Below are 24,199 nucleotides of genomic sequence, written 5' to 3'. Positions count from 1 at the left end.
GCAGAGCTTTTGACCGAACATATTTTTGAAATGTAGATGGCGCCACAGAGGTATGCCAGTCTATCCATGTTTCAAACCATCTTGGTGTTTAAAAGTTTATGTTGGGTGATCGAGCTTTCACTCAAGTCAATATTTTTCACTCAAACTCCACAATATTTTCAAACTAATGCTAATCAATTAGCAAGTGATTATATTTAAATTTAATTAGTAATGGATTTAGTTAAAAAGAAATGGAAATGAAATCAGTATGATAACACTATAAGTCAAAATGCGATTTTTTCAAAGACGTTTATCATCATAACTTGGTCAAAACGTGTCTCATACCCTTAAGAATGACTGTTTTATGCAGCTTATGATCCCAACTAACGATCCCTATCACAATAAGGCCGATCTGCAAAAATCGGTTTTTGACCAATTTTCGCATTTTTTATAAGGGGTTACATCATTAAAATTTGCAAAAAATTTGAAAAAATTAAAATTGTCAGGGGTGAGTTCTAATTGATTATAAATGTGATTACAAGCTTAATGATATACTACATTCGGGATTTTGATAAAAAAATCGATATTTTCGGCTGTTTTTGGGGAAAAACTGGGTAAACAAGGACTTTCAGTGCCAATTCGAGTATGTAAAAAAACCTTTCCCACAAAACGGCCAAAAAACGAATATTTTTTTGTTGGTAAGTACTTACTTTCAAGAAAATGTTATTGTGTATTTCAAGGTGCGTTTAAATAATATTATGCGATGTCTAACATGTTGGGAATGTATAACAATATGGTATGTGCTGTGTGGCCTAAAACAAAGTCTCCCTCATGGGCTTGTGAACCAGGGCATTGAGCTCGGAGTCGCTGGAGGAACTTTCGGCGGCATTGGCTGCCGTGAAGCTACCGCTCACCCGACGACTTGTCGAGTTCTTGCGCTTCTTGCGCTTGCCACGCTCCACATCCTGCTCCACGTCCGATCGGGAGATCGTACTTGATCGATTATCATCCGGCAGGGACTTCAGTTCGGGCTCATCCAGCTCCTGGAAGTCGCTGGCAATGGTGGACGAAGAGGGCTGCTTCCTGGCCGCACTGAAGTAATCCTCGATGGCGGGATCCAGTTCCAAAACCGGACTCTGCTGAACTGTGTAGACCTGGGCACTGACTTTCATGGTGGGCGGTGGAAGAACTGGTGGCTTTGGCTTTCTTTTAGCAAACGGGCTTCCGTGCTTGCTGCCCACTTCGTCATACTCCGGATCAGTGAGGAACTCCACGCTGTCGGCCATCATATTTACCCTCTTGAATGGCGGAATCTCGGCGATTTTTGGCTTGCGCTTTGTGTAAGGACTGTTCTCATAACTCTGGAAGTTTCCGATCTGTTCGGCACTCTGAAGATTCTGGGTCTTCAAATGGGCGGCGGGGAAGCGGGAGTCCTCGATGCTAAAACGTCGACTGCCCGACTGATTGTACTCCATGTAACCAGTGCGTCTGTACGGTCCGTATTGGGCGGTTCTCTCCTTGTCCCGGTTCGAGAGCATCTCCACGCTGCGGAATCGCTGGCGAGAGTCAAGCTGCAGTCCGTCCTCCGCCTCCGACTGGGATCCATCACCATCGGCATGGGTCTGCGATCGTCTGAGCTTCCGGGAGTTGCGGGCTCGTTCGGGTCCTGAGAGATCCATCATAGACTTCACCGGCCTGACTAGTTTCGGCATGCGCAGGGCATCTTCGTAGGAGGGCAGCAGGCTGATCTCCTGGGTATGTTGCAGGCTTGGCGTGGCATCCTCCAACAGAATGCGGTTGTTGAGATCTCGTCTATATATCAAAATACTGATTAGAATTCTATTTTATGGAATTAGGTATACTCCTCACATGCGTCGTAGCTCATCATCGTTCTCCTCGTACTCCCTGTCGCTCTGCCGGACTTTTCGCTTCCTCAGATACTTCTGCAGACAGGCATAGCCCAAAACCAGAGCACCCAATCCAAGGAGAGTCAGCATTATGATGGACCAAGCCTTTTCGCCAGTACTGCTCGTCCTGGCGTTCAAAATCCACACATCCGCACAGGCAAACTCCCAAAGCTTTCCATAGAAAATGGCTGGCGCAGCGCAACGCAAGTGATTTCTATCTTTTATCTATAAAAGTGAAATGCAAGTAATAAATTGTAATCCATTCGCTTAGAAACGTAACGAACCTTAGCTGGTTTAGCTGTCAGATAGTCGTAGAACTCAACGAAGAGCGGACTGTGGCAGTCGCAAATCCAGGGATTATCGCCCAACCACAGCTGATCCAAGAACTTATTGCCTCCGAAATAATTGGGCGGAATGGGACTCGTTAAACGGTTGCCATTCAGATGGAGATCCGCCAGTTCGGGGAACTCTCTGAAGGTGTTATTCCTTACAGTAGTCAGCCTGAAGAAAAAACACCATTACCACTATTATACTAGTCGACTGTCATTTGCTTAATGCTCACCTGCAGTTGGCTAGGTTTAGTTGCTGTAGGGTTTCCGATCTCATAAAGGTGGGCATATCAGTGATAAGATTGTTGGATAAGTCCAACTTTTGAATGACCGAAAGACTCGAGAGTGCAGTGCTTTCAATAGAGGTGATTTCACACCAACTCATGTTTATGGTGCGCAACGAATTGGACACGATTTTCGTCAGCTTCTGCAGCACATTTCTACTGAGATTGAGCTCAACCAGCACGTCGTTGTTGCGTATGAAGTTTCTGTCCAGGCGGGCTATTTCATTGAATGCCAGATTCAGCTCCTTAAGGCGCTTCAGCTTGGCAAAGGCATCTTGGCCAATGAGTCGCAGCACATTCTGGGAAAGATCTACCACCTCCAGCATGGAGTTGTTGGCAAATGTATTGGCATCCACTACTCTCAGAAGATTTCCCTGCAATCGCACCTCAGTGAGCTGTGGCAATCCACTCAGTTCTATAGAATCCAAGTTGCAATAGGAAACATCCAACTTTCGCAGCATATAGGTCAGAATGGGATCTTCTGACAGGCTGTCAAACTGGAGTTCCGTATTTCGGGACAAGTTTAGGGCCTCCAGATTTTGCATGGCGTCCAAAAAGAATCCGGACAAATTCTTAATGCTGCAGTTACTCAGATCGAGAACCCTCAGGGTTCGCGATGGCAAAGCCGCTATTTGAGTCAACTGATTGTTGCCCAGATTAAGCCGTTCTAGATTTGGCAGCTGATTAATCATCTGATCTCCACCGATGCTAGAAATTTCACAGGAAGAAAGTCCCAAATCGGTCAAGGATGAGCTGGTCAGCAGTTCGAAGCTCTCTCCGTTGCCAAAACTGCCCAATCGATTGCCATCGAGACCCAAACGCTTCAGACTTGGAGCATATTTAAAGGCCTCATTGGGACTGAGTGACTCCCATGAATCTATGGAGTTGTTGGCCAGCAGCAGAGTCCTCAGAGAAGTGAATCCAATCAGAGTCTTTGTACCAATGCTTGAGATATAGTTGTTGGACAAATCCAAGTATATCAAGGAGTCTATGTCCGCGTATTGGGTGGGAAACTCCAAAAACTTATTTCCCGACAGATCCAAATGCTCCACAGGAATGCCGTCAAAGTTCGGATATGTCTGCAGACTCCTCCTGGAGCAATCCGCGTACAAGCTGTCCACCACCCAAGTGCAACGACAGGGCCAAGGACAGTTGACTGCGCGGCATGAGGAGATGACCGCCAAGACCAGGAGTGCAAGCTCCAAAACGATCCTCATCTCTGCAATATAGATGGTTGTTACTCGTGTTGTGCATCCGTTTTATTGCGCATGCATTTTCATTAGACCCTTATCAACTTTTTGTCCCTTGCTTTTTGCTTTTGCTTGAACGCAATTTGAAATTGCGACGGTTTTAAGGCGTTAGTGACGTCACAACTAGGCCGTTCTTATTCACCTGTTGATTTATTATGGCTCGTATTTCCCCTGCGTGCTGCACTCCGCTTATCTTATCTCCCACAAAACTAGAGCACCCAAACAGAAAACCGGGATGAAAGCCAAAAAACACAAAACTGACGGAGAACTTTAATATCCGATTTTAGAATCTAACTGCCACTCCGATGCAGCCACGCCCTCAGCATTTTTCACTTTGTGATTAAATATTTTCGGAATTCCGGTGCGATTTTTTGGGGTTTTCAAGAAGGTTTCCGCGCAACTGCAAGTCTAATACTGCCCGGCCGAGGAAAATTACTCACCTGCTCGTCGCTGGCATCGTTCAATGGGCTTCCGACTGATAAGATAAGCCGCTGATAAGAAAGCCGTTTTCATGGAGCAATTCACAAGTGTGGCAACGTGCTCGAATAGTGTGCATTCCCGGATCGATTGTCTGGGTTACGGGTGTCGGAAAATACCAGAACTCTTTAGCGGGTATTCAAACCGTAAGTGTCACCTGGATTTTAACCGATTTTAACGGAATTCACGACTATGAAAAAAGAATTTAGCAAGTCTTCTGGTAGGAAATCATGATCTGGTCTAGTGATTATGATATATTACAAGTGTTGCCATCGAATTGGTAACTTACTAACAATTTTATTAACTTTGAGCTATACTATTGTATCCCTTTACTTGCCACTTTAAATTGATTTTGAAAATTTGCTAAGTACTTTTCCAGCATATGTCAACAAATCAACCGTGAGTCTTATGAGATGGCAACAAATGGAGTCGTTTAAGACTGAATAAACTTGTCACCCGGCGAAGTGCAACCGTTCAGATGGAGAATCCGGGACAACAGCCAGACGACTCCTTTTTCGTCTCCGGCAGCCGCTGATAGGGCATTAAAATTACCCATTCCCTTCGGAGGATTCTGTGCAGTTGGGTCCTGCAGACACCCGTAACCGGATTTATTGTAATGAAGCGTGAGCAAAACAGAAACGACGCCTCAGACGACAGCGCGATAAAGATGCAGTGCGAAATGAAAAGTAAGACGAACCCATACCCGTTCCCATTCCCGTTCCCATTCCCACTTTCATTCCCAAGGAGCAAATAAAAAACAGGACTTCCACCACTGACGTGTTGACAGCAACATATTTGTGGCTTGATTACGGTGAAGAGCGCTAAGGCAACAGGAAACATTCGAATCTCAGAAATAGCTAAGAGCAAAACACGAATTTAATGTACTCTTCGATGGAAAATGAAAATTCGTACTTTAGAATGTAGATGTTAATACAAAACAACATTAAGAGATCCTCAAACGTGTCAAAATGTATGGAACAGTAATTTTGTTTCCAAAAAACCTTTTGCATCATTGTAAGTTTAATCAAAACCCTATTAATACCATTTATATAAACTTGTGTCTTGGACAAAAAACCTTTTTATTTTAAAGATTTGATATTCCAATTACATTCAAGCATCCACAAAATCTTAGAGTATTAAAAGAAAACGATTTTAAATGGTTAGCGACGATACAAATAGCTATAAGTTGATGCCCTGCTCCGGGGGTTGGGGGAAGTTCGGGAGCAGCGGCCAACAAAGACATCCAAGGAGAATGCAGAAGTCAGCGTAATGCCGCGACTGATAAGCTCGTCAGGATACGACCCCGAACCCCTCCACTCCCGCCACCCCTCATGGGGTTTCTCAAACTGCTCTCGATTGGAAACGATTGTGGGCCAGATATTTAAATTCGGTTGCCACGGATAAGTGCATGGGATAATGAGCAGGGATGCGCAGCGCCGCTCCGGCACTCACTTTTCGCGTGTCCTTGCCGTTTTAATGAAGCGCAACGGCTTTGTTGCCGAGACGCCCCCTCACCCTTCCCCGTCCTGCTGGCCCACTTGCCATGGGATAATTAGCGGACGCTGCGATGCAAAGTCATCGCCGGCGTTGGGAACTCGCGCAGTTGAAATCACAAGTTAATGCCGCACGGTCCAAGGACTTGGTCCTTTGTGTGCTTTTGTTAATGGATTGATTTTGATTTTGAATTTCTCCCGTCTAATCTGGGCTGACTTAGAGCGCTCGCCGCCTCCGCTACGTTTTATTGGGCAGTTTCCAGCGATTTTTTAATAAGAAATGAAGTGCTTTTTATTTATTTTCGGAGCGTTAAGTCGTGGCGCAGGGAACTTGGCATCGGGATGCCGGCGTTTGCCACCCGCAGTGCAGTCAAAGCAAAAGTTAAGTTGAATGACAGCTGCGGTGTCGAGAGATAAGCACACCACCCACTCGAACGCCCAACTGTCCATCTGCCGGAGGCACCAAGAAGTGAGGAGCTGATAAAGTGGAATGCGAATTCAGGTGGAGCCAGGATGGCCGGAAGTCCTGGCGAATGGGAAATGGACATAGACATCCTGCTAGCTTGCTAGCTTAGCATTTCCGCAGATGTCATAAAGATATCCCTGCCATTACGACTCTTCTAATCGGAGTCATCAGCGAAATGTGGGCCACACACTGTCGCATTCCGGCCTTTGATTATATTTTTATGCTTAAGATTCCTCTTTTTTATTGTCACGGGGTTGGAGAGAAACAATTTGCTTCTATCTGCAGGACGATACGTCACAAGGAGCAGCATTTTTGATACACAAATATTACATAATTGGGGGAGGGGAGCGATAAAGCCAGGGAGTATGCCCCGCAATTTGCATATTCTTAGCCCTGGAATGCCTTATAGACAATTATATTTATTATTCAGTTATGCCGCAAACGAGCTGGGTGGGTGTACATAAGTCGAGCCAAAGACATTCCCATTTAATGCTTGCCATTCTAGATTTCAGCCGGAGTCAAAGGGAACGTTGCCGGGCAAATATCTTGAATAGCAATAAATTTCGATTTTCGTCCACTTAAATGCTTTATGAATTATAAGCTTAAGACGCGCCAACCGAAACCACCCACTCACACCCTGGTCTCCTCGAAAGGGGTACAAGATGAAGGGAAGGGGGCAGGAACAGGAGCAGGAGCAGGAGTACACCTTCAGCCGAAAACTTTCTTCCTCTGACAGCAGGCAAAGATTTAGACAAAGACCAACTCCAGAGCAAATGCCAGCTACTGATAGCAACTCCTGGGGGTTGGGCTGAGATTTAAAAAGCCAGGCCGGAATGCCATCTTCCTGGGAGCGGGGCCAGAAAAAACCAGGACCAAGAAGAGCCCAAGCCTTTCGCCAGGCCGGCAAAGAATGCCATAAATCAATTCGTATTAGTTTTATGAAATTTATACCTGCGGCGCACCACCAGCCAGCCGACAGCCAAGGAGAAAAACCAAAGGGGCGGTGGTGGGGGGAGAAAGCCAGAAAGTCCTTCGGCGGTTTAATGAGCAAATCTTTTTTGGCAACGCCATCTCGGCATCAGCAGAAAGCGTTTGGCGCCAAGCGTTTCCAATTAAAAGCATAATTCATTCACTGGGCTTAGGTTCAGAGAAGAAGTGACGCTGCGGATGCCCTAAGGAAAATTCCGAGTATGTTAAACTTTTAAACAATAAATATATCAATACCATATGTATATAAACCATATATTATATATATCTAATTAAACTCGTATTCAGTATCTTTGTTATTTTTTACTCAAAAATTATTGACACTCATAAAGTATTATACATTCATTAGTTACCTTTTTTACTTAAAAATGGCTAAAACTTAGGAAAGTCACAAAAAAAGGTCAGAGATATTCAAAGCCCTTCAAGAAGATTTAGGGAAAACTCTGCGAATATTTATTGAAATATTTTTCACCTTTTGGTCGTTGATCGTTGGACGTTGCCCAGCGGCCCAAATGAATGGGCGCCTTTGAATTATCGCCTGACAATGGGATTATCATTTTTACATTTTTGTGCCTGCCCAGTGGGCGTGGGAGGTGGACTGTGGGTGGGATGTGGGCCATCCACCAGTCGGCCTTGGCTTAGCCTCCCTGGGGGGTAATTCACAGTTGCCATAATTATCATCGTAAATTATGGGCGAGTAAAAGTTTTGGATTTTATGAAAATGAATTGAGATTGAGCTGGAGCTCGAGCTTGGGCTTGGTTGTCTGTGTAAAGTATGAACTGGCAAAGCCAATTGATTTAAATAGTCCTAACTGCCGAGACGGTAAATCAGCCAGTCGGCAATCTAACTTGTGCATCTTACAACCACCACCCATCCAGCCGCCCACTTGCTCCTAGAGCAACAATTTTTTGGGGCAATAATCTGGCGAGCCAAAGCCGAGAGTGTCATAAATAATAATTAAACAACTCGCGTTGTTAAGTCTTTTTATTACGCGCCCAAGACAAACGACAGTTGACAGCGGGGCAGGAGGAGGGCCAGGAGCAGGAACAGGAGCAAGAGCAGGATGCAGCCAAAAGGATAAGGTGCCAAAAAGACAAGACAAGACAAGGGAAGGCTTAGAGTGGTAGCATGTGCGCCAAGCACACACACACATACACAAAAGGGGCACAATTTTCCGCGCAAATACTTTCTCCGCAGGTCCTGCGGAATAGCACATGAGCCAGGACACGGGATTTCCAATGGCAGGGGCTGTCTGCCCTCCTCTTCTCCTAGGCAGGTGCTTGTCCCGCTTCACAGGGGATTTTAAGACGTAATTAAGATAATAAATAATAATCGCCCAATGCAGGCAGTCTCAGGATGGGTGGAGTGCGAGGGTGTCCTGAGCCATGTCCTGCCGCTCCGTTCCCAAGTTACCCCGTCGTACGTGTCCGCCTAAGCCTCCCTGTCATATTCTTACGCAAAATCAAGATATGCCCGAAGAATAGTGCCGCTGACCCGGACCAAAGTGGGTTCTTAAATTGCCACCAGAAAACCGAATGGCCCACTTCTGGCCCATGGAAAAGAAATCCCATTTGATGATGCTTAGCCCAGGCTTAATTAAAAGTCCGCTTTTAAGAAGAAATTTAGTTTTTAAACTAATAGGGCTTGTATTTTCTTAATTTCATACCTATTAACATTAATTTATTACAAAATATATTTGAGGCAAAATAGTTTACTAATTTATTAGTCTGCTTAAATCAAAATGCTTCTATAAGCTTTCTAATCGGCCAAGACAATTTATTACTTATCTCAATGGCACTCCTTTGTTCTTTTTTCCTTTTCCAAAGGTCCTCATTAACTAATTTGGCCAAGATGAAGATGTCTAGCTGAAAGCAGGAACATTCCTTTCCTTATTTTTCCGGCGATTCTCCCCTCGACTTCCGTGTAAAGAGAATGTCACAAATCAAAGCGGAATTATTATTACTTATGACCATTTAATTGGACTTGCGTTATATTCATTTGACTTTCGTAACGGTTTGTTTGCGCACTCAATTTGCCAAATGAATCGCCACCACCAGCCGAGTGGGTGGTGGGTGGTTGGCAAGGGCAAACCACCGGCGAACCAACCACCGAAACCAAACCACTGTCAACTATTTTGGCTGGCACGCTCATTAGTTTTATTGCCCCGCGTATCAGTCAAAGCCACAAAACTATTTATGTCCCACCCCTCTGCCGAGTACTCCCTTCCCCCTTCCGTTGTCCGTTGTCCTTTTTGGCAGTGCGAGAGTCCTTTTTGTTCAGTGCGCTCTAATTGCCGCCAAGAAATCTGTCCTTTGATGGCTAATGGTACCCCTTGGCGGGCAGTGATCTCTGTCTGAATTCCGATAGATATTTCAAAATCTTCTCAGTGGGCTGAACAGCACTTAATTATGATTGCATTATTCAGATTTATTCGCCATTTGGCGTCATTAAGGGCATATGAAAAAGTTTGGAAAAGCAAGATTTATTCTGCCATTGGCACTCCACGGAGGACCACCTTTGAGCCACCTCGAAAGTTGGCCAACAGCCGCAAGTGCGGCGTAGTTAACTATGTAAATGTTTTCTTTTTCGCTCCTGTTTTCGCCTCCTGTTTATGTATATTTACATTTTATGCCCCTCGCCAAACCGAGCCACCCCCAGCCCCCTCATTTGACCTGCAGTTGGAGCTATAGAGTGAGTGGGCGTGGCTGTAATTTCATTCGCCAACCACACAGAGCGGTGCAAAAGTGCTGGGAATTTTAATTAATGGATAAAGTTATGCGGAGTTTTGTATGGTACATCCCACTGCTCGAGAGGACTTCCCAGTTGGCAGGATCTCCTTGGCTGAGAATTAAATATTTCGGGTAAATATTTATGTTTGCGTAAAGGTAAATTCTGAAGTTTGAAATACCCGGAATGATTTACATCGCTCCAGAGCTAACTATATCCTCAAACGCACGGGAGATCTCATTACTTCCATTAAGCCCAGAAGTATGCAACAGTTTTGCACTCTATTACGATATCCATAAATAAGCAGCTAGTTTAATATGCTGCGGCCCAGAGATATGCCATAAATTCGAACCGCTTCACTCCTTCCCACAATTTTAATTTAAAAGTTTGCGATAACAAATGATGCACATCCCCTCCACACACCCACACACGTGTATTTTAAATGTAAAATAATGTTGTGCTGATTTAGTAACCGCAAGGAACCCACCCAACCCCCAAACCAAAGGAAACCAACCATCATATCTAGGAATGACTGCGGGATGTAACAAAGGCGAGCGAAATAAAGAAATGAAAATAAGTAAACTTTGGCGCTAATAAATTGTTTCATATCTGCGGCCGAGATGTGGGTGGGCGGCAGATAACTCATACGCCCCGTGCCACAACTCATGCTCGAAACGAAGCTAAATGTGCTGCTCATATTGCCATTTTTTCTTCGTTTCCCGTACATATGCATATTTATTTCCCGCGCTGCTTATCAGTGCTTACCAAAATGAGAAAAAAAGCGAAAAGAACCCAAAGAAATAAAGCAAAGATCTGGCACATATGAGAAATTGCCAAACACATTACGACTGCAGCAGCACATTAGCCCACGGCGTCTCAGGAAGAAATGAGGAGTAGGAACCGTTCCCATCCTTTCGACCAACAATGCATTCCCTGAAAATTTATGAACTCCTTAACGATGTGCCCAGAAATTTGGGAGTGCCTCTCAAAAAGGTATCCTTACGACAAATTTGAGAAGGACGACTTTTGACCACGGCAGTAAACTTAAGTTTTCCCCAAACCTTTTATTCCCGAACAGCCTTTCAATTTATTCTGCTAACAATATTAGCTAAATTCAAATTATACTTATTTGTATTTATAGCTAAAAATCTAAAAAATATTAGGTCAAGAAGGCCAAAGTCAATGTTCCACGATTTTATCCCCTGTATTATCACAACCCCCTCCTTTTGGCATTAAAAACTCTCAGCTTGAATTTGACATTTAAAATTGTATTTATTTAATCATTTAATAATTGCTGGGGAATATATTTCTATTTATATTATATATAAAGATGTGTGGATGTTTTCGCTGTGTGTCTGTCTGTGTTACTTGTGTGTCTGTGTGTGTGTGTTGGCGTACTGATGCTTGCAATAAATTACAATATTATTTGAATTAAGTTTATTATCTATGCGAAGGCTTACGAAACTAATGGAACAATTTGTAAAACGTTTTATTTCAGTGTGTAGATTTAGTTACGTGTTTGTATCGAAACGCTCAAAGTGGAGTTAGCAACGAAAGGTTCCAATCGCATCGAAGCTGATTGGTGGCTAGATTTCGGGGGTTGGTATTAGATACCAAGACTTCGAAAGCAACGAATGGTATGTTATACATTCTATATGCGGTATCCGTGTGCTTGGATCGAAAGGGATATGTGCTAGGCGAGGGAGGGGCTCTCAAATAAGGCAGGGCAACTAAACGTACTGGTACTGGTACAACTCAAACTTAAGGGTAACTTAGTCTGCAGATACAAATGCAACTGAGGCCGAAACAAATTCACAATGCTCAAAGAATGCGTACCTATGATAACATACATTATATACAGATCGCAGATCGCTTCTACGTCTACGGTTCTCGAAACTTGGCTTTCTTTGGTTTGCTTATGCTTAACGAGCTGTCGCCCACTTTCTATATCAATGGCTAAGAACTAGGTAGAAGTAGAAATAGAGAGTTGTATACTGGATAGGGTAGAATCCCTGGGGCTCTCCCCACACCTACAAATTAGTCATACTGGTTCATGCATATCGTATTACTCATAAAGTGGCTTTATCTATTTGCTCTAATTTCGCTAGATGCTCCTGGGCAAATCCTGGGTAACGCGTAACTGGGTTAGTTCTCGTTCTATAATACTTAGAGTTCACTAGTCTAGGGGATTACATATTATGAGCTATCGTATATGGTATAGTATTTGTCATAGCTGCAGCGGCGTTTTGGAGCCGCCTAAATGGGGTTTTGTGTGTGTGTGTCTCTCGTTCAACTATTTACAAGAAGAAATGCTGCTAATTTTGATTTCAAACTCCTGGCGGGCTTCCTCCTGCTCCTTCTCCGCCGGCCTAGTCCCGCTCCTCGTACTTGGGCACAAAGGAGCCCAGTCCTCCCAGCTGGGCGCACTGATTGCTGTCGTACAGCGACATCTTGAGGCGCTTGCACTTGGCCCGTCGATTCTTGAACCAGAACTGCACGTTTTTGCTCTCCAAGCGCGGGAACTTTTGCCTAGAAACAAACATAGAAATAGGGGAAAAGTTAGTCCTAAGGTTTCTTTACAGTCGAAAAATAAGCAATCAAAAGGTATAAGGGTTCTTATATGGTTCAGAAAAGGATCAGATGCTCACCTATATGGCATGGTGTTCAAGTCCTCGGTGTACTTGAGGATGAGGTTGTGCGAGGGATGCGTGTTCATGGCGAACCACTGCTCCAGCTTGGGCACCTCCGTCACCGGGTCGATGAAGGTGCGGTTCCGCTTCCGTCGCTCCTCGTTCGAGATGCTCGACAGGTTGAGGCCGCCGCCCCCCATGAGGGCGTTGGGCTGGATTCCGGCAGCAGCCGCTGCAGCGGCAGCATGGTGATGCGGATGTCCGGCGGCCGCTTGACCGAATGCCGGGATGTAGTGGCTCATGTACATGAAGGACTGCGAGAACATGGAGTTGGGAACCATAGGAAAGGGCAGTTGGTCCTTGTGGGGCACAACTCCACCTGCTAGATCCGGCGAGGGCGAGCGAAACTCGTCCAAATGGCTGGCATCGTTCTCGTTGTCCTCTTCATCCTCGTCCATGTCCAAGTCGTCGTCTTCCTCCTTGGGCGTGGAGCGCTTGGGTGTGGAGTCCACCTCCTGCTCATTGTGTAAGCTGCTGTTGTTGTGGTTATTATTGAGGTTGGAACTGGCCTCCATCTGGGCGTCTGCATCCTGATGACGGTCCTCCCCGTTGGAGTTCTCCTTATCGTTGTCCTGCAGTTCATCGCGCGACTTTTCCTGCCGCTCCTCATCCTTAACACTGCCATTCATTCCGTCGCTTTTGGCCTCCTGTGCCTGCTGCTGCTCCCCCGCCTCCTCCTCGTCCTCGTCCATCAGCGGCGAGCTGCGATGCCGCTCGTGGGTGGTCAGCGAAAGGGGCAGTTGTGGCGTGTTCGGTCTGCTCTGCTCCTCGTCCATGTCGTCCGAGTGCTGCGACATGGTGTCAATGTCCTCCGACTTCAGGCTGAGCGGACTCTTTAGGTAGTCGTGCGACATGGACAGGTTGCCCATGCTCATGGGCTGGCTACCAGCACTGCTGCTGGAATTCTGGCCCAAAGGGGCGTGCTGACTCAGATAGCCGTTCATGGCGGCATGACCCAGGGCACTGATCGCACTGCCCAGACTACCACCCCGCATCTCTGCCCGTTTTTGTGCCGCCCGAGCGTTCTTGAACCAGTAGACCACGTTGTTCACATCCAGGGGCTTCCTTCCCCGCCGCGACTCCAGGGCATTCAGCTGCACCACATACGTCTGGATCTGTTGGCGCGAAGGATGCGGATTATCGGCGAACCACTTCTGCAGCTTGGGCAGCTCCATCTCCGGATCGAAGCTGGTGCGCATGCGAGTCTTCTGATTGGGATACGGAGGACCGTGTCCCCCGCCGCCGCCATGATGGTGATGGTGGTGCATGGACGCGTGCATCGGATGCACCAGCATGCTGCCGTGATGTCCTGGCCCCGGAGCCTGTCCAGCGCCCGCATGGTGAGCAGCCTCGTTGGCCAGCAACAGACTCTCGCGACTGCCCATCGAGCCCAAGGGATTACCGCCCGCTGCTCCGCCGGCAGCAGCGGCATGAGCCGCCGCAGCGGCCGCTGCCGCCATGGCTGTGCCTACTGGAAAGTCCATCTCGCCGGGCACTGCCACTGGAACCGGAACCGCCGAAGGACCCGTCATGAACGGCAGCATCTTGGGCGTCATGGCGGCCGCTTGGGGAGAGAGCTGGTTGGACCACCACTGGTCGAACTTGCGGCGCAGTTCGTCGGAGATCTCACCTCCTGGCAGGGCGTAGGTGTTCTGGTGGGAACTCCGGCAGATCTGGGATAGCGTCACCTGGACAGGAAGAATAAGAACACGACATTTAGAAACCCACACGCAAGGGACATTCTTATCAGCTACAAATTTATAGGCTCATTAACATTATTCTATCAAAAGTAAACAACTTTGTAGAAAGATTACGCTATTTAATACGAATTGCTGCATAATCATTGATTCTATTTGGCAAGAGCGTGATTCACAGGCACGAAAATTAATGGAAACATTTCGGGTACCCCAATTCGCTGATTGTTTAATTAAGAACACCTATTTTAAGTGCTGCCACGCTCTGCAGTCATATGATGGTTATGTGGAAAATCAGCGATTTGATCATCACTTCAAAAGTGGTGTGTTCCGCGTGGAAATCAGGGGGAACTGCATGGGATTAGTGGGGGTGAGGACAACCTTGGACTGGGGTTTGCGTTCGCACTGAGCGACTGTCAACAGTAGCTGCACTAAGACCCCAAAGTCCGCCGGTCACTAAGCGGCTGTCATAAAAATCACAGTCGCCGGGGTTTTGCTTGTAGTTGTAGCCTGTTGTAGCTGGTGCTGTAGTTGTTGGCCGGCGTACTCAAGTGGCGGGATTTACTTAGCCATAAAATAAATGTGCGAGTGCGAGTGGCAGTCGAAAATTGCCTATTACGATATACGTAGACCACGGCGGCGACTGATACCTGAGCAATGCGGTATCGCCGGGCTGATATTAACAGACAACAGAGCCGCAGTGGCCCGCTCGAATCGAATCGAAGGCGATAAATAGATAGTCCCTGATACCTGATAGGCAGCGACACATCAGCTTATGGCGATTAAAATTGAATTTACCCAACAGAAATAGAATCGAAACGCGATGAGTTGGCCAAAGGGTAGATTGCTATGGCGTATTAAATGCTCAAAGATACTGCTTTGTCTCCCAACTGCTGGCAAAGATAATGTCTGGCTCTTTCGGTGGTTCTAGTTCTGCTTCTGATTTTGATTCTAGTTCGGTCTGTGGTACTGTCAGTGGTTTTTCTAGCGTCGTGGTGGTGCTATCAGCTAAGGAGGCGCCCCAAATCACTTAAGCTGCTCAGAACACAAGCGAACTGGAGGGTGGCTGGTTTAGGTGGGTTAGGTGGCCAGGTGGGTAGGTGGGCGGGCTGGCGGGGTAGACACCTAATTGTAAATAAAATGGGTTGACGCTTCTTACGTGGCCGGGTATTATTAAATTGATTTTCCTATCGCCGCACCCCAAAGCAAAGCTCCTCAGCGGACAGTGGAGAGCCACCGCGATGGGCTGGAGGTGTCAGACAGCGAATGTGGAAATTATGGTAAATGCTTATCATGTGATTAGGTGCCTTGCCTTGCTTTGCTTTGCTAATATTAATCGAGGGGGGAGGGAATGGAGCAGCACTGGAGGGGGGCCAGGCCAATAAAGTCGCAATATCAATTGAAGGGTATTTCTGGCCGTGATTTCGTGCTGTTCATCGCCGGCGATAGTGTACGGCCCAATGATTTATGGCCTTAATGCACCGATATCGCCCCCCGCCCACGGAACTGGGTCATGTGAGCCATGCACTGGGAGCCCCGACCGCTGCAGGATTCCCAACTAAGCCTTCTAAACCGATTTCAATAAGGAAAACAAAAGCCACACACACTCGTACGCATACTTCGCCGTCCTGGAGACAGGAGAGCAGGCAGCGTAAAGCTGATTAAAATGAAAACTATTGCAAAAAAGGATTAGTTAAGTGAACCAAATAAATGAACTCGGCTTAACAAAATTTCTTTGTAGTAGCTATCAAAACATTTTCAATGAGTTAAATATTCCGCAAGCAGACAGGACATGCAAAAGTTATAAGTATCTCTTTCTGTGTGTGTGTGTGTGTACTTGAGTGTGTGTGTTCATGCCTCACATCACGCAAATTAGCGTCGCCACTTCTCATCCGGAGACATTTTTCGGCAAGTTTTAGCAACTCCAAGACGGATAAGAGCGCTGGGGGAGTTCGGCGTAAACCGCTTATGAATCATTATAGAATTTCGTCGTCTTAGTGCAGAATTTTAAGTGAAAGTTCAAAGTGAATGTCTAATTGGCAGCAGGCGGCTGGGGGTCTGAAACTCACCTCATCCAGCGGACATCCTGTGGAACGGAGCACCGCATGCGACTGCAGCACCAGCAGCTTGAGCAGCTTGTCCTTGATCTCCCCGAACGGCGATGTCTTGGGCCGCAGGATTACGATCCTCAGTGTGATCACGGAAGTCAATTCACCCACAATATCGCTCACGGGCACCGCTGGGTTGTCCGATATCTGCTCCAGGGGAATGGGTTTCCAATGTTTGATTATTAATGAGCCTGCGGGAAGATAAATGTGAATGGAAAATATGAATTAATGTGTTGCTAACACTGAATGTTCTACTACGAGTAGTATATCTTTGAACTTGATGCCACATTATAAGCTAGGATGGAGCTCTCACCTCTGGCTGTGTTGGCCACCTCCTGGGAGTAGCCGAGCCTCTGGAGCGCCGTCTGGACAATCTCGCTCCAGGGCGTGGCCGCGGCGATGATCACGTAGCTGTCGGTCTCGATGTTGGGCCGCCTCTTCCAGGGCTGGCGTGTGTCGATGGTCAGGGAGGCGTGCAGGGAGTGCACCGACTCCACCACACAGTGAAGTGGAAGTGATTTGGCTGAAAGGAGGAGAAGGGGAGGGGCGGTTAGAAATACACTAATAATATTATTAATAATAGCTGGCTGCCACACTCGAGTGGTGTTTAATAATCGGTTTAGTTCAGTCTAGTTCCAAGTGCAAATCATCGACAAATTAAAATAAGCAATTAAAACATATTCGAAATGGGGCATTTTATGCAGATTGGCTCCACACCTCCGCACGCACAATGGTATTAAAATAAATTATTGCATGTTGCGGTTAGCCGCAAATGGTTTTAGCCGATTAAATTGCCGCCCATTACGCAGGCCCGCTGCGGGCGGCCTAAACTGGCGAAATAAACTTGAAATTTGGAAAAAACATTTTTGAAATTATGAATTATGCTCTTTCTTTCGATATCGCTCGCCCAAAAACTAACTCGCCGCACCTCCCGACCAATTATTGAAGGCTTAAAAATAAAATGGCAAAATTCAGGGCATAGAAGTTATAGACATTATTCCCTGCCGCTGCAAGTGGGCGTGGCCAGGAGCAGCTGAAGGGCTGATGGGCACACTGCAAATAGGCTTAACGCCCCAGGTCCGGCCGACATAATGGTATTATTAATTATTCCAATTATAAAAATTGTAAGCAGCCAGAGATTGGCGAACGATTGGCATTTGCCGGGTCCGGGCAGCTGGAAGCGTTTTAAAGAACATCGGTTTGGCTGGCAGGTTGACTGGTTGAGGGGTTGAGGGGTTTGGGGGTGCGGAAAATCGAGGAAAATCGCATAAAATCGGACCAACCGAAAGTTCAGCCCAATTACGTGCGATTTCCATGCCATATTTTTGTGGGCGGCGCGTGTTTGTGTGTGTGCCACGCAAATCTTTTAATTGCCATGAAAACCTCATTGGGGGCCATCGGCATTAAAAATAAATACATCAGCCGCTGCGTCGGCTGTGCCGAGTTGAAAAGGAATAAAGAATTCAACTATAATGCATTGTTTGTCACCTAGAACTTTAAGTGATGGGAAAGGTGTAATAATAATCCCATTAAATTCAATAAATTCGAAATGTTCACCCGAAATATATGCGCGCAATGAAAAAATTTGGCCAGCATTAAATTAGCCAGCTGCTCTAAACGCATTGTTTTGGGCCCCAAAACACTATGTTCTCGCCCCATGATGGCCATGATGGTCATGATGGCCCAAAACTGGTCATTAGTGCGGCGGTCTGGTTCCATGGATGAAAACTCGTTGTGCGGCCTGCGCAGCCGAATTATAAACTCAATATATCCATTATCCATGGAGCCATGATTTGATGGGGCTAAAACAAAAGCGGATTTCGTCCACCTGCATATGTGTGTGTGTGTGCGTATGTGTGTGGGCTTGTGTGGCGTTCAGTGGGTGGCAGTTGCGTTTAGTGTGTGGTGGTCTTAGCGGGTGGATGCCCAGACCACCGAGCACCCACTAATTGTTGCATCTGAACTGGCATTTCAACAACCACTGGCCGGGTCGGAATCAGCAGCTTTAAGTCACCCGGGCCAACGATGGCAGACAGAGCTTATCCTTATTAGCATTATCAGTGCCACTGGCAGGAGGCAAATAACGAAAAGGAGAAAATCTGAAAAAATGGTAAGTAATCGAGACAGTCGAAGCGGGCCAAAACAAATTGAATTAAGCGCGCAGGGAAAACTGTTTGAGGGCATTAAATCTTGGCGCGGCAGGCACACGACTCTGGCAACATCTACTGCTTGGCTCCCCCGTAAGTAAGCCGACAAACGATTTGTAAATGAACTCTACTTTTCCAGGGGGTGGGCTAAGACGGTATCCATCCCCTCGTTGGCATCGAATTCCGCGAACCGCCACGCGGCTTAAGATTTATTAACCTGCATCGATGGCAGCAGAAATAATCAAGTTCAGTCATCGCAATCAACCGAAATTGGAAAATTCCCAGCTCACGAAGGATGGCAGGTAACTGCCAGGAGCAGTTTTCCCCTCTGGATCTCTGTGGCCCCCCAATAAGGACTTATAATCTTTTGAAAAGTTTCCAGAAACATCTCATGTGCATAAAGTATCCAAATTACCGGGCTGAGGGGAAAAGGGGGAGGAAAAGTTTTATCCACTCGACTTTCTTCTAAGAAATTGACCAATTGGCTGACCACAGGCCGACGCAAACAAATAATTATAAATTGCCCTGGCAAGGACATCAAAACGATTTAATCCTTACATGCACACACACACACACGGACGGGCAGAAACTTTAGGCGGGCAGAGCTATTTAGGTGACTGCAAAGGATTACTCAAGTATCCTTGGGCCGACAAATATTTGTAGTCTTTTCTCGACTTTTTCGATGGAATAAATTGTGTGATTGTTTATTTATAGGCCGACTGCTCATAATTTACTTATTAAAATGATTTTGAGTGATTTGGGTATTTAGGAAAATTAAAATTTCAACAGACCAAAAGTTTTAATAACCAGAACGGACACGTGGATGGAAAGGGTTCGTCTTAAGCCAAGTGAACTGTGGGGAAATTTGCTTATCATTGCTTGACCAGTGCAAAAAATCTCAAGGATTTCAAGGGACTTAAGTAGGCTTCCCAGGGCCATAGTGTGTGTGTGTGCATGTGTGCGTGTGTTCATGGGTGTCTTTGTTGGTGTGCGTGGGACGATGTTTGCAAGGAAGAGTGACCGGAAATTAAGCAATAGTCTTAAGGAAATTGCCACAAGTTTTTCCTTCACTTCACGCCAGAAAACAAATTTTCAGCATCCCAAGGGATCCTGTACATACATATGTGTGTGTGTGTGCATTTTTATTTACACTTCAACTTAAGTCCTACTTAATTGCAAACTGTTTTTTAGTAGAATTTTTAATGCGTGCATTTTAATTTATAATGCCTCCGACAGCTTCAGCAGCATTCGGAGCGACTTAAGAACTTTCCCCAGCACACACACACACACACCCGCACACAAACTGGCACAAAGGAAAGCCTTTCACTTGGCTGGCATCTCACACCTCTGGCTTCCTGCACATATCCTTGCCTTAGTCCCTGCGCTTTTCCTGATTTTCCTGCCCTGTCCCCGCTCTTGCTGGCCTGCTGCACTCGCAAAAGAAAAACAAACATATTAAGCAGGACAATAAAATGAAAATCGGTTTGCGTCTTGCCCCGGGTGTTTTTTGGTCCTTGCCGCAGGACACAAGCGAAGTAAGCTGCCTAACAACTGCCTTTGCCCTGTGGAAAAATGAATACCTAGGAAATGAAAGATTAGCTATTGAAAAGCGACGCGGGGTGGCGGTGGTAAATTGCCAGATTGCCGGGGTATCGAAGTAGGATTGCCAATTAGTTTAGATCATTTATTTGAAGGGCGAGATTGGGTATACTGAACTAACAAAGAATTGAACATAATAAAAAACGTTTTTACGAACTGTTAATCGCTGTTAATATAATGAAAAGAAAAAATATTTATTTGTAACGATATATATGGATGAAATGAAGAGGGATAAAGAAACAATCTCAACCTATGCCATCCGTGAGCCGCCATAACCGTTGCGTCCCTTACAAGGATTACGAATCCTTCTGTAAGTCGAGGACTTTCAAGCCGCCGCTTGAACTGATCTTTCACCCCCGAGAATACTTCTTGTTCAAATCAGAGTCAATGCTCTTTGGCACTTTGAGTTCCACTTGTGCACATGCGAAAAATCTGCACTTTGCATTTGAGTTGGCCCTCTTCCGCTGCTTCTTGGCCTTTTGCTCTGAGTCAGAGGCGTATTTTGAGATTTGTACGCCTCTTTTTTGCCACCGTATTTGTATTCGTGTTCTTTTTTTTTTTTTGAATAGGGCTTTTGGGGGGCTGGGAAAACATGTTGAAACTTTTAAGCGGATTATAATTAATGCCGTGAGGCATTTTCTTTCTTTTTATCGCTGACTGTTCGCGTTTAGCGCCCTCATCGGCGAACCAATCGAAATCCGCCCAGTCGGATACAACCGGAAATCAGGAATCCTTTGACTCCAGGACTCTCCTGCCACCCAACGCACTCCTCCAAGTATTGCGCAAAGGACCCTGCCGGTGGGAGAGCCGTAATGTTAGTCAAAAATAATCCTAATGAAATAAGTATGGCCCGTAGCGGTAATTTATTTGAATCCTTTACCCAACCCCCCACTTTTTTGGCCCATCTCAGCTGCTAAATTGGCCTCGGCCTCTCGGGTTAGGCTTTGGAATTGTCTCAAGTTGTGTTTTTGTTGCGCAATAAATTCATTTTTTGTCCTTAGACATGTAAAACTATGCAAAAGGAGCATGTGTGTGTGTGTGTGTCTTGGACTTAATCCTTTTTGTTGTTTGCTTCATATGTTGATTTGGGACCATCATCAGGTGAGCTTTCTTTTGCCGGCAAAAACGACAGGGGCCAAACCTCAGACGTAGCGTTCGAAAATCTTTGCAGGACACTCACACACATACCCCCGACGGCAGGATGGCCAGGACTCTAGTTAGTTTCAGGTTGTGAATGGATTTTCTTAAGTGGTTCTAAGCTTTGTCTGTGAAGCAAACCAGAAAACATGCTTATACATGCGGCCAAGTGGCTGAAGAGTTCAAGAGTCCAGGAGACCAGGAGCTCTGGAGGGGAGTACGGAAAAAGGACTCTAGTGGCATTAGCAGGCTGCTCAAGGAGCTGCAGCACTTCATTAGTTTTGCGAATTTGCGGACAGGGACCCTGAGACAATGGCCAACTGCGAGGCCAAACGATAATTGAATGCACAGGGGGTTGGGCTGGCTTGGGTTTGGGTTGGTTTTGGTTGGGTTGAGTTGGCGAAGCCATGTGCCAGGGACAAATCCTTACAAAAGGATTATAATGTGTATTTTTCGGCCAAATGACTCTCGACTCTCGGGCAAACCAATGCGAAGTTATGCAATCGAAGAGAGCAATGCCAAATTGATGGCAGTGGGATTAAAACGAGTCCAAGAAGTGAATAATTAAAGCGCAAAGAATGCCGAGTGCTCAAGGACTCGCCAGGATCTCAGCATCTCGGCAGCTTGGCGATGCAAATAAGCAGACATTTTTGTGGAACCGGATTAAAATTATGAAGTGCAGGATAAGGCCATGCGTGCACACAAGGACAACCGCTCGCCACAAAAGGATTTTCAATTTGTCAAATTCTATCAAGTGCCCGGGAAAAGGACGCCCAGGCAGCAGCCACAAATAAGGGATTTAAATGTCGATAATGTCTGCAAACAAGCGCAGCCAAGATAGAACTCAGAAGGGGTTTCCGTTTCCTTCTCGGGGTTGCATGTCCAAAAATCAACCAGAAACCAGTTGAACCATACATAATCACTGGCGCAGCTGGGGAAAAAAAGGGCCAAGCCAAAATGGCAACCAAGAAATCGCTCATGCTTCCCCATAAACCTGCTCAGACTGCGTTTGTTTTAACCATTCCGAATTGACCAAGTGGGCCACCCACTCGGCTGTGGGATCCATACGTGAGTTCCAGCAGACAGTTCCAAAGACAAAGCCATACAGCCATACACAGAGGGGCGGGCTGAGGGGCAGTGCAACTGCAGCAGACCCAAAGGCAACCTTAATCACTTTAGTTATCAATATTACTTATTTACGTTGCTTCTACTTAGCGCTTAAGACGCTTTGACTGTGTGACTGAATTATAGGCATGCTCATATATGTATATATATATACATATATGCACACATAAATGCATAAATATGCTAAGGGAATCGGCTAGCATTACGTTTAAATCTTCCTGCTTAAAGCCAAACAAAGTCTCTGGTCGGCGGAGGCAAAGGAGCACAACATGCGATCTGTGCCATTGATTCAATTAAAGCGGGCAAAAGAACTCGAAGCGGCTCCGAACCGAGAAAGCAAGGCGACTATCTGATACCTATTAAATTATTTTGCGCTGCGGATTTTAATTGATACAAAAAATATATATATGATATGGAGTAATTTTTAAGATATGGCACTAAAAACTTAAAAAGTTAATTGCTTGCCCTTTTATTTACAAAATTCATGCACCTGTTAAAAGATTGCACAGCCTTAATATTAATTTAAATGAATTCAGTAAGACCTCCACTTTCCGGAGAAAGTAGCTCTTAAGGCGGAGTAAAATAAGTATACGCCTAGTGGCTGTCGGTCTGATTTAAACCTTCTCGCAGGCGAATCAGGCAAATGAGGAGGCGGCGGCGGAGGAGGAAGTCGGGAGCCGTAAGGAGCAAGGCTGAACAAAGGCCATATATATCACTGTATTGATTAATATAATCCGCTTGAAGACGCTGGCAGCCACACGGCGAATTAAGTTACATTCAGCGGGGGCACGGCGGCGGTACCGACCCCCTTGTTTCGCATGGTCCGCTCCCCGGCTCAACCACCTGCCACAGTTTTAAGTACAAGTTAATGGTGCTTATGCATATTACCCTTCCGCCTCCGCCCCTGCCACCGTCCCGTCCCCTTCAGCGCTTATTAATACCCACAACTGATTTTTCTTCTCTGTCCCGCTTATTTTCCTTGCCGCTGAAGTATTTTAAATCGATCCAATGGCAAAAGCGTCTTTTGTATTTGCTGCCTCTGCGAATGCGCGCCGGCTTAATCCGCTGCCAATGAACTGCAAACTGGTGGCGGAGGGGGCGGCCCGAAGGAGCCGCCAGATGAGCGGCTTTACAGAGGCGGCGGATGGGGGCAGCAACGGCTCGGGTTTATTAGTGGCCCACAGACGTCGACGATGTCCTACTCAGGAGGAAGCAGAAAGGATGTCGACGATGTCGCCATATCGCATTGGTATTTTGGCATTTGGGCTTTGTCTGGCCGAGGGACGCGGGGATCCAAGGGGATTCGTGGGGATCCGAGGGGAGCTGCTGATGGGTCGCCCTCAGAGGAGGATGAAATTTGATCCGGCTGCGGTGAGCGCGTAGCATTGTATTTGCATTAAGCGTAACCTCGCCTCGGAATCGGAATCGGAGTGGGATGGGATGGGTGTGGGATTGCGATGGGAAGGGCAATGGGAGTTGGGATGAAGGGTGCGAGACGTCGATACGCGAGGCTGGCAAGGAGCTTAATTTGAAGGGGATTTACGCAGTGCCATTATAAGTCGCAGCTCCTTCGCGTCCCCTTATTATTTTCCAGCCTTTTGTCGGATCCGCTGCAGGGATCCCTGAACTCTGGCCGGGATTAGGTTAAATTTCTCAACAGATTTCTTCACTAGTTGCGGATTAGGTTGAGGGGCAGGGCAGATTCCCTAAGCCTCGGCCACAAAAGCCAAACCGCAAACATAGTAACACATACTGACGGCTTAGGTCCGAGAACGGAGCTGGAGCTGCAGCTCTCTGCC

At 46.3% G+C, this 24,199-nt stretch overlaps 2 protein-coding genes across 4 annotated transcripts in view; both read right to left on the bottom strand.

The window, feature by feature from the left end:
- Nucleotides 1–423: 423 nt before the first annotated feature.
- On the bottom strand, nt 424–4,018 carry LOC6735684 (transforming growth factor beta activator LRRC32). Of its 2 annotated transcripts, XM_016168728.3 has the most exons (5): nt 3,892–4,018; nt 2,449–3,718; nt 2,171–2,387; nt 1,849–2,111; nt 425–1,791 (listed from the first exon to the last, which is right to left on the bottom strand). In XM_016168728.3, the coding sequence occupies exons 2-5, from the start codon at nt 3,714–3,716 to the stop codon at nt 792–794; spliced, it is 2,748 nt and encodes a 915-aa protein (XP_016029054.1). In that variant the 5' UTR covers nt 3,717–3,718; nt 3,892–4,018; the 3' UTR covers nt 425–791. The 2 variants fall into 2 exon arrangements, with proteins under 2 accessions (XP_044778518.1, XP_016029054.1); XM_044922583.1 differs by lacking the exon at nt 3,892–4,018 and having other exon boundaries at nt 424–1,791.
- A 7,207-nt stretch (nt 4,019–11,225) lies between these two features.
- LOC6735683 overlaps nt 11,226–24,199 on the bottom strand; it is a 42,230-nt gene continuing 29,256 nt past the window's right edge. Inside the window, exons 3-6 of one of the 2 annotated variants that reach the window (XM_039291485.2) lie at nt 16,706–16,915; nt 16,354–16,583; nt 12,549–14,278; nt 11,226–12,429 (exon numbers count right to left, since the gene is read on the bottom strand). In XM_039291485.2, the coding sequence (XP_039147419.1) occupies nt 12,270–12,429; nt 12,549–14,278; nt 16,354–16,583; nt 16,706–16,915 (2,330 nt within the window). In that variant the 3' untranslated portion in view covers nt 11,226–12,269. The remainder of the gene's footprint in view (nt 12,430–12,548; nt 14,279–16,353; nt 16,584–16,705; nt 16,916–24,199) is intronic. The other variant, XM_039291486.2, reaches the window with a different exon arrangement.

Source organism: Drosophila simulans, chromosome 2R (genome assembly GCF_016746395.2).
Source record: "Drosophila simulans strain w501 chromosome 2R, Prin_Dsim_3.1, whole genome shotgun sequence".
Lineage (NCBI taxonomy): Eukaryota > Metazoa > Arthropoda > Insecta > Diptera > Drosophilidae > Drosophila > Drosophila simulans.
This window is presented reverse-complemented; position numbering and strand designations above follow the sequence as displayed.

Coding starts and splice junctions, on each gene's coding strand:
- LOC6735684 (XM_016168728.3), bottom strand. CDS start 3,716: ATGAGGATCGTTTTGGAGCTTGCACTCCTGGTCTTGGCGGTCATCTCC. Junction 2,388..2,448: donor CTAAACCTAGCCAACTGCAG/GTGAGCATTAAG, acceptor TTTTTTCTTCAG/GCTGACTACTGTAAGGAATA. Junction 1,792..1,848: donor GATGATGAGCTACGACGCAT/GTGAGGAGTATA, acceptor TTTGATATATAG/ACGAGATCTCAACAACCGCA.